Source organism: Oryx dammah, unplaced genomic scaffold (assembly GCF_014754425.2).
Source record: "Oryx dammah isolate SB20612 unplaced genomic scaffold, SCBI_Odam_1.1 HiC_scaffold_25, whole genome shotgun sequence".
Classification (NCBI taxonomy): Eukaryota; Metazoa; Chordata; class Mammalia; order Artiodactyla; family Bovidae; genus Oryx; species Oryx dammah.
In genome coordinates this window covers 58920757-58931039 of record NW_024070209.1, presented here as the reverse complement: position 1 = coordinate 58931039, position 10283 = coordinate 58920757, and the positions used below count along the sequence as shown (strand labels likewise).

The 10283-nt window shown below is 37.4% G+C and overlaps 1 protein-coding gene across 1 annotated transcript; it reads left to right on the top strand.

Moving 5' to 3' along the window:
- The first annotated feature begins 7700 nt into the window (after positions 1 to 7700).
- Positions 7701 to 9237, top strand: LOC120851311 (thiamin pyrophosphokinase 1-like). The gene has a single exon (XM_040223996.1). It carries the CDS (start codon positions 8096 to 8098, stop codon positions 8465 to 8467), a length of 372 nt encoding a protein of 123 aa, XP_040079930.1. The 5' UTR covers positions 7701 to 8095; the 3' UTR covers positions 8468 to 9237.
- Positions 9238 to 10283: the final 1046 nt, after the last annotated feature.

Genomic DNA, 10283 nt, shown 5'->3' with positions numbered 1-10283 from the left:
GTAAAAACTGGGAACTAACATGTAAGGTGTTGGAGAAGACTCTTGAGTCCCTTAGACTGCAAGGAGATCCAACCAGTTCATCCTAAAGAAAATCAGTCCTGATTATTCTTTGGAAGGACTGATGCTGAAGCTGAAACTCCAATACTTTGGCCACCTTATGTGAAGAACTGACTCACTGGAAAAGACCCTGATGCTGGGAAAGTTTGAGGGTGGGAGTAGAAGGGGACGACAGAGGATGAGATGGTCCAGTGTCATCACTGACTCAATGGACATGAGTTTGAGTAAACTCCAGGAGTTGGTGATGGACAGGGAGGCCTGGCATGCTGCAGTCCATGGAGTTGCAGAGTTGGACATGACTGAGCAACTGAACATGTTAGGGCTTATAAAAATAAAAATAGTGATTTTGCTTTGGGTTTTACTCATAAACACAGAAAAGTCTTTGCTGAGTGCCTTATACAAACTTTTGAAGGCATAACAAGTTAAACTCTAAAATTATAGAACATAGAACTTGTAAAATAAATTTGTTTAGTTAGAAATCTTGTCACTGATAACACCTTTTAGTATCTTTTAAGTGACAGACCTGTTTTTTGGGGAACTAAAATCAACTGTCTTTCTCTTAAAAATCTCTAAAATCCAGAAATGTAAGTACATGCTATAGGACCTGAGCCTAATTAGCTCAATCAAACAAGACTTGAAACTAAGGGGAACAAATTGGTAGTTTTAAAATTCAAACTGCTGGGAATGCTCCCTCAGTCAAACCTTACAGATAGTAAGCCTTAGTCATCTGAGCAAACAACTTTAAGGCACTCAACTGTCTGTAAACTAGTAAGTTTATATTGTAATACCTGATTCATAACTGAGCTTTTAAGAAAAGCCAAGAGATCTCTAGTTTGCCTATTTATGTCTATACACATTATACATGAGCTATCTCTACTTGTAAAAAGTACTATCAAAATTGAATTTATAAAGATTTCTATTTAGTAAAAAGTGCTACATTTAAAGAAACAGTCCAAGATGATTTTCAGGTTCATGTACAATGGGAAATATTCAGTATTAGGCTGACATGCGTGCTAAGTCTCTTTGATTGTGTCTGACTCTTTGCAATCCTATGGACCATACATAGCTTGCCAGGCTCCTCTTCCATGGGATTCTCCAGGCATGAATACTGAGTGGGTTACCATGCCTTCCTCCAGGGGATCTTCGTGACCCAGGCATCAAACTCACGTTTCTTATGTCTTCTACATTGGCAGGTGGGTTCTTTACCCACCTGAGTGGGGAGTGCTACCTGGGCATCCTGGTTTTAATTTTTGTTGATTTTTTGTTTTTGGTAATTTTTGTTTGTTTAATGTCATTAAAATTCATCAAAATTAAGTATAATACTTCACTGTACCTAGGTTTAATAAATAAAACATTATATCTGTTGCAAGGAAAATAACTTGATGTGATGAAACTTTAAAGAAAATATAAATGACATAAGAGCTTTGGGATAAACTCTTTAAAATAGTAATATTTTAGAAATATCTACTTAAAATGATCTTTCCACAGATATTTGGCAACTGGAAATTCTATAGTTCTGCTAACTTAAGTGATAAAAGTTTATTAAATAGATAATTAAAAATTAGATGCTGAGACATTAATTACCCACTCCAGTGTTCTTGCCTGGAGAATCCCAGGGACGGGGGAGCCTGGTGGGCTGCCGTCTCGGGGGTTGCACAGAGTCGGACAAAACTGAAGCGACTTAGCAGCAGCAGCAGAGATACTAAAGATATTTAGGATTATTAATATATTTGGTTTCACCCTGAGATGTTATCTATAAGAAAACAAGTTTTTTAAAAAAATAATCATTGGTATTTATGCTCACAAATCTATAGAAAGCTAGTGTGAAAGATGGTTCATAATTGCTTACTTCTTAACTTTCACTATAAGGTTTTAAGAGTTGAGGATTCTAATTTAAATATGTTATTAAAGGTAATGGAATAACAAATATCTCATGTACAATAAGAAAGTAGAATGTATGTTTTCAGTAAAGAAGGTATGAGGAATGTAATTACATTTTACTGAGGAAACAGAAGGAATGAACTGGTTGGTTTTATTTGTATGGAAAATGAGACAAAGGCTGTATACAAAAAGTCATGAGAAATTGTGGAAAAGAACCTTGAAGATAAAAAAAATATGCATATTCAGGATTAACTAAATATAGATTGAGGTTAACTAAATGGATTTTGTTAAATAAGCTAATTCAGGACTGAAATTTGATTTATCTTTCAGATTAAAAAATCACTTTCTGTGCCCTTAAGTGATCTATATTTATTTTCTTTTCAATGCTGTTGTGACTTTCGTTAAATAAATAAGTATTGCTTCAGTGACCTATGATCCTGTGTGTTTAGAAACTTTTTAAATATTTCTAACAGATTTCCCAAATATCAAAATGTAACTAAAGGTCTTTTAACCTCCAGCTGACTCTGGGATGCTTCAAAAAAAATCTCTGAGACATCTCAGAGAATAATGTTAAGCTAAGTTTCAGTTCAGTTCAGTCGCTCAGTCGTGTCCGACTCTTTGTGACCCCATGAATCGCAGCACGCCAGGCCTCCCTGTTCATCACCATCTTGGTATTTTTAACTCAAAAACATTTTCAAGTGATTGAATGTGGACTTTGTAAAGTATGGGAAAATGTCATTAATATAGATACTCCAAGGTTTATTTGAATCTCTTACATCTGGTATGTCCTGATAAAAAGCTGTCAGTTGTAATTCTAGTTTTTATCCTAAAATGCCAAATGTTGTCAAAATATCCAAGTTTCCTTCTAACTGCATTGTATTCAAATCTTTAACCATGCTACCTTAAGATTTGTTCTTTATGTGTTAGTTGCTCAGTTGTGTCTGACTCTTTGCGACTCCATATTCTACAGTCTGACAGGCTCCTCTGTCCAAGAAATTCTCCAGGCAAATAGTTTGGAGTGGGTTGTCCTTTTCTTCTCCAAGGGATCTTCCTGACCAGGGCATCAAACCTGGGTCTCTCGAGTTGCAGGCAGATCCGTTCCTGTCTGAGCCACTACGGAAGCCCTTGTTCTTTATTGATGATCATAATGTTTACACTGCTTTCACAAAATGAATATTTTCTAAGACTCATAAAAATAACTTTTCAATAAATATATTTCTGATGGTCTTTAAATAATGTCGCTGAACTGGGTAACAAATGACAAAGTCTTAATGGAAAACCTGATTACTTCATGTAGCTCAACAGAAACCAATTACGTGGGACTGATATAACTTATGACTTTATGACTTTGGAAAATATACTAACTTGAATCCTTGTTTTCCTGTAAAACCTTTTGTCTTATGCTATGATGTCTAAGTTGATAAAGCATGCCATTTTCAACAAAGATGAAACATTTATATTTTTAACTCTACCTGATCATGTCAGAATTTGTCTTCTCCAACTGGCTCTCCTGTGGACGTAATGGTTTATTCCAACTGGATTACAACTAGTTGTACTTATTGTTTTATACTCCCAGTGCATTTCCACTGTGCAACTCTTCTAATCATTGTTTTAATTTGTTCTTTGCTTCTAAATTATTTATGCTTTGTGTCCCTGCTACACTATGACTTTGTCAGTGTTACTAGCTGTGTTACTTATGTCCTGTCTATTTGATAAGATTGTTGTCTCTTACAGCACCCAGTGTGTAACCAGGCCTCCAACAAAAATAATAATGACTAGGCGACTTAGAACAATTGATCAAATATTAATATATATAGCTCTGTATGTGACAAATAATTATAATAGTGTGATTCAAGGTATGAGAAGAAGCAACAAGGATATTATTTCCTGGGTCATATTAATAATAGATTAGAAGATAGAGTATCCAGAGAATTGTTTATTATCTATCAACAGGCCTAATCTGGAGATTAACATCTGGCGTGGCATATCAACAAAAACTTTTGCCTGATCTATGATGAGCCTCCGAGCATTATGGGACAAAGATTGGTCATGAAATGTCTCCTAAATACTGGTTGAATTCCTGACTAAGGTGAGGAAATTAAGAAATAAAATACTTCCTATCACATCAATAAACAAGGATGTCACAGTCATCAATGATTGCAGCCCTCCAGTATGAGCTGGTGAGCCCTAAGGTCACTCAGGAAGGAGAAGAATACTTGTGATTTAGCAGTCATCAGACTTCAGCCACTCCAAACAGTGAGTCCTGAGGAATCTCAGGATGTAAAAACGTGGATACTAGCCCTGGACAGGTGAAATGCATATGAAAGGAATGATTTCTGTGAGCTCAGACCCTTTCATCTTCCCACACATAGAAAAGTACTAAATTTCTTTACTTGGGATATCTGATTTTTCTTTAATTAATAATTTAAAAATATATATTCATACTACCTGCCCTTCCTGGCAAAACTTCTATATAACTTGGCTCCTCCTCTTGCCTCCTCAGAACAATTCTCTCAGAGTCACTTGAGATGCTGTCTCCTGGGCTTGAAGTCCTAAAAATTCTTACCAAACATCATAACTGTCAACTTTTACTTGTGAATATTTTTTAAGTTGACAAAGACATAACTCTCAGTTTTTAGGTTGTGGAGTTTTTAGTTGACAACATGATGATGGAAAAGCCAATGTTTGGTAAATAAATATTTGCTGGGCCACGAAGAGACAATGGGGCACAGAAAGGACTCTGATCCCTAGGTTCTGCTCCATCCAGCACACATAGCCTATACTGTCACAGAAAAGGGGACCCCTTCCAGGGTCAAAGAGTGGGCTCTTGTTGAACACTCAGAAATAAATTGCCTAAGGAGACATGTATTGATAAAGTAAGAGATTTTATTGGGAAGGGTGTGCGGACAGAGAGTGGGAGCATAAGGAAACCCAGGAGAACTGCTCTACTACATGTCTTATAGTCTCAGGTTTGATGATAATGGGGTTTCTGCCAATCATTCTTCCTCTGGGTCCTTCTTGATGATGCATGCATTGCTCAGCTAAGATGGATTCCAGCAAGAAGGATTCTGGGAGGTTAGTAGGACTTGTGGACTGGTGTCTTCTCTATATTTTGAACTTTCCCTAAGTCTTCAGGTTGTTGGTAGCTCATGCATGTTGGTAGTTCAGAAGCTGTGTTAGTTGTTAGTTCTGCATGCCTTACTAGGACCTCTGGCTATAAGGAAACTCATGCAAGAGATTACTATAGGGCCTGGCCAGGGCAGGCAGTTTCAGGGAGGTGGTTTCAGTATAGAAATGATGCTCAGTTGTGGATGTGTCTGGTGATGAAAGTAAAATCCGATGTTGCAAAGAATAGTATTGCATCGGACCCTGGCATGTTAGGTCCATGAATCAAGGTAAATTGGATGTGGTGAAGCAGGAAGATGGTAAGAATAAACATCAATATCTTAGGGAAAGAATTTATTCATTTATTTAATAAATATTTAATTTGACAATATGTCCACATAGTGTATTAAAGGTTCTAAGAAAATTGTATGTTTTTAGTAATTACTATATGTCAGATGTACTAAATAAGTTACAAATATTTATATTTTTCTTATCTTCTTTAATCCTTGCAAATGATATGTATTAATTAATATTGCTTCAGTTGTAACTGATGAGAAAACCAAAACATAAGAATTCAAGTAACTTGTCCAAAAGTTTACAGAAAGTATGTGAAAAAATCTGGAAGCAAGTCTGAAAGCTGAAATGTGTAAGCAGTACATTTTCATAATAGTATGAGCAATTAATTTTCATAATAAGCAATAAACTTTCATAATAATAGCAAAGAAATAAACTTTCATAATAATAACAAAGTTAGAATTCACTTGTTAAATGCCAAAACTGTTCTGATACCTTCAGGTATTTCATTTCATTTATGGTGATAACGGTAAGATAGATACTATATTATGCTAATTGATCATATGAGGAAAACATGGTACAGAATGATAAAGTAAATTGCCCAAGTTCTTCATCTGGAAGGTGGAAACTAGGCTTAAAAATAGATAATCTGATTCTAAAGAGCAAACTCTTTAAGTTCAGGGCAATCCTTAATTATCAATAAAACCTCACTATTGAAAATGATTTAAAACTTCACTCAGTTATTTCTTGTTGATGAATTATGTTGACCAAAATATATAATCTGCTAATATAACCTTTTCTTTCATCAAAATATGGACTAACAAATAATTATTCAAACTACTAAAAAAATATAGAAATTTATAAAAGTGGAGCTCAGGGAATACACAGAAGAAATAAGAAAATAAGTATAGTAGAACAAAAGGTCAGTGTCTTCAACTTAAATACTTGTTAAACTAATTAAAAGACATATTGGCTTAAGTGAAATGTAACTACTTTTCTAAATTTCAAAAATAAAGAGTAAAATACTTAAATATATTCAGATAGAAAAATATAGGCAAAATGTAAATATAGAAAATATGTATTTAATATAGTATCACTTTCTCAAATACTAAATGTTGAAAGATGATGGAACAATGTTTTAAAATTTTAGTATAAATTTTCACTCAAACTACATGTGAACTCTATAGAAAAATATAGGCTATTTGTTAAATCAAAAATTTTCACAAAATATACTACCTTTTCTGGAAAGTAAACTCTTGACCTACTACGAAAAATCCAGAAAGCAGAACACACACTCTCACATATAAATTCATACATGAATCAAAAATAGGGAAGACATGAAATAAAATTATAGGCTGGTAGCAGAGACATTACTTTGCCGACTAAGGTCCGTAGAGTCAAGGCTATGGTTTTTCCTGTAGTCATGTATGGACGTGAGAGTTGGACTGTGAAGAAGGCAGAGTGCCGAAGAATTGATGCTTTTGAACTGTGGTGTTGGAGAAGACTCTTGAGAGTCCCTTGGTCTGCAAGGAGATCCAACCAGTCCATCCTAAAGGAGATCAGTCCTGGGATTTCTTTGGAAGGAATGATGCTAAAGCTGAAGCTCCAGTACTTTGGCCACCTCATGCGAAGAGTTGACTCATTGGAAACGACTCTGATGCTGGGAGGGATTGGGGGCAGGAGGAGAAGGGGACGACAGAGGATGAGATGGCTGGATGGCATCACGGACTCGATGGACGTGAGTCTGAGTGAACTCCGGGAGTTGGTGATGGACAGGGAGGCCTGGCGTGCTGCGATTCATGGGGTCGCAAAGAGTTGGGCACGACTGAGCGACTGAACTGAACTGAACTAATGAAAATAACAAAATGAACATTTACTTTAAAATAATTATTAATAACTTGTTACTAAATAATGAAATATGGAAGAGAATTCTTGAAAGAGAATATGTCATGCTGTATGAAACAACTAATTAACAAGTTGGGTCTAATAGTCAAAAATTATTTCAATAGATTTGGAACTCAGGATAGTTGAGAAAAGTAGAAGACTAGTTAAAGTTATTAAGAGAGATCTTTTAGAATTCTTTTGTGTTTCAGGTGAATGGAAAATCATATTCACTTACAATTCAACAGAAGAAAGTAAAAATAAAAATTCATAAATAATTCATAAAGATATAAAGATATTTTAAAAGAAAATAGCAAGAATTTCTAACACATAGAAAACATGGCATAAAGATATTGAAAATAGGCTGTGCCCGCGCCCGCACACCGGAAGCGCCGCTTGCTCCGCGGTCTGCCTCCGGGCCACACATGCTGGCGTTTTCGCGTGCTGTTTAATTAGCTAGGAGGAGTTCTGATCTTTTTTTTTTTTTTTTTTTTAACGCAGAGACCAGCAATCCGTTTTGGAGCATGCCATTACCCCGCTGGAACCCCTGCTTCCCTCTGGGAGTTTGAAATACTGCCTTGTGATTCTGAACCAGCCTTTGGACAAATGTTTTCGTTATCTTTGGCACAAAGCTCTTTTAAGAGCCTGTGCTGATAGAGGTGCCAACCGCTTATATGACTTCACAGAAGGAGAGAGGGAGAGCTTTCTGCCTGAATTCATCAGTGGAGACTTTGATTCTATTAGGCCTGAAGTTAGAGAATACTACGCTATTAAGGGCTGTGCAATTATTTCAACTCCTGATCAAGACCATACTGACTTTACCAAGTGCCTTGAAGTGTTCCAAAAGAAGATAGAAGAAAAAGACCTACAGGTAGATATGATTGTGACCTTGGGAGGACCTGCTGGACGTTTTGACCAGATCATGGCATCTGTGAGCACTTTGTTCCAAGCACCTCAGATAACTTCTTTGCCAGTTATAATAATCCAAGAGGAGTCTCTCGTCTACCTGCTCCAACTGGGAAAGCACAAATTGCATGTAGGTACCGGGATGGAAGGTGATTCGTGTGGCCTCATTCCTGTTGGACAGCCTTGCAATCAGGTGACAACAACAGGCCTAAAGTGGAACCTCACACATCAGACGCTCGGCTTTGGGACACTAGTCAGCACTTCCAATGCCTATGACGGATCTGGCGTTGTGACTGTAGAGACGGACTGTCCCCTGCTCTGGACCATGGCCGTAAAAATCTGACCAGCACTGACCTCCGTCACTGTGCCTCTGACATACCTCATTTGCCAACAACATCATGCTCAACAAGAACGGTCCACCTGGGCTGGCAGGAGCTAAACCCATCCCCTGGGAGGCCCGCTAGTTTTAAAGGCTGTTCATGTTCTGATCATTCAGGGAGCACTGTAAATGACAGATTTCAGTTTTACTCTGACCCGGCGGGGGGGTGGGGTGGGGCTGTCGTTATTATTTAAAGTAAATATGCTCTATTAGATTCAGTTGGAAAACTAATGTGGGTCATCTCACTCTCAAATTCAGTCCTGATCATCCTTATTAATCACTCCAGGTACCCCCAGAAAACGGTTTGTAATTTTGAAGCTGAGAAAGCTCTGAGGTTCCATAGTGTCCAGCCGTACACCTCGTCCTGTTAATCCTTAAATGCTTGCTTCTATCTCATAATGTTAGCTCTCTCAGTCTTATGTGGATTCCCTTTCACTGAAAAACATAATTCCTTCTAGCTTGGGATGCTAGAACCGCACCATTTTATTCTGACCTTAACAGTTTGGGGTATTATCTTTCAATGATAAATAAAAAATCACTAGCCTGATTATTAAAATTTAAAACAAGCAGAACCCACCCAACTGCTTTACATGACACAAACCCAGTGTTGCTGTAAAGAATGAGAGCGGCTTCTCTCTACAACAGAGGGAGGGTCGCGTTGTAAGTGGAGAAAAGTGGGGCCCATTGAACTAGCATGCAGTTGTGCATAATCATTAGAGATCATTTTTAAATTATTTATGTAAATACATGTGAAACTGAATCCAGATGTGAAATAAAAATATTTAGTTATCAATAGAAATTATTTATGCAAATACATGTGAAACTGAATCCAGATGTGAAATAAAAATATTTAGTTATCAAAAAAAAGATATTGAAAATAAATTGATAGGGCAAAAAGTTATGGAAGGAGTAAAGATAATAGTCAGTTCAGTTCAGTTCACTCAGTCGTGTCCGACTCTTTACGACCCCATGAATTGCAGCATGCCACGCCTCCCTGTCCCTCACCAACTCCCAGAGTTCACTCAGACTCACGTCCATTGAGTCCGTGATACCATCCAGACATCTCATCCTCTGTCATCCCCTTCTCCTCCTGCTCCCAATCCCTTCCAGCATCAGAGTCTTTTCCAATGAGTCAACTCTTCGCATGAGGTGGCCTAAGTACTGGAGCTTCAGCTTTAGCATCATTCCTTCCAAAGAAATCCCAGGGTTGATCTCCTTCAGAATGGACTGGTTGGATCTCCTTGCAGTCCAAGGGACTCTCAAGAGTCTTCTCCAACACCACAGTTTAAAAGCATCAATTCTTCAGCGCTCAGCCTTCTTCACAGTCCAACTCTCGCATCCATACATGACCACAGGAAAAACCATAGATTTGACTAGATGAACCTTAGTCGGCAAAGTAATGTCTCTGCTTTTGAATATACTATCTAGATTGGTCATAACTTTTCTTCCAAGAAGTAAGCATCTTTTAATTTCATGGCTGCAGTCACCATCTGCAGTGATTTTGGAGCCCCAAAAAATAAAGTCTGAGACTGTTTCTACTGTTTCCCCATCTATTTCCCAAGAAGTGATCGGACCAGATGCCATGATCTTCGTTTTCTGAATGTGGAGCTTTAAGCCAACTTTTTCACTCTCCTCTTTCACTTTCATCAAGAGGCTTTTTAGCTCCTCTTCACTTTCTGCCATAAGGGTGGTGTCATCTGCATATCTGAGGTTACTGATATTTCTCCCTGCAATCTTGATTCCAGCTTGTGTTTCTTCCAACCCAGCGTTTCTCATGATG

Excerpts from the sequence above, each read along its gene's own strand:
- LOC120851311 (XM_040223996.1), top strand. The coding sequence starts at position 8,096 with ATGATTGTGACCTTGGGAGGACCTGCTGGACGTTTTGACCAGATCATG.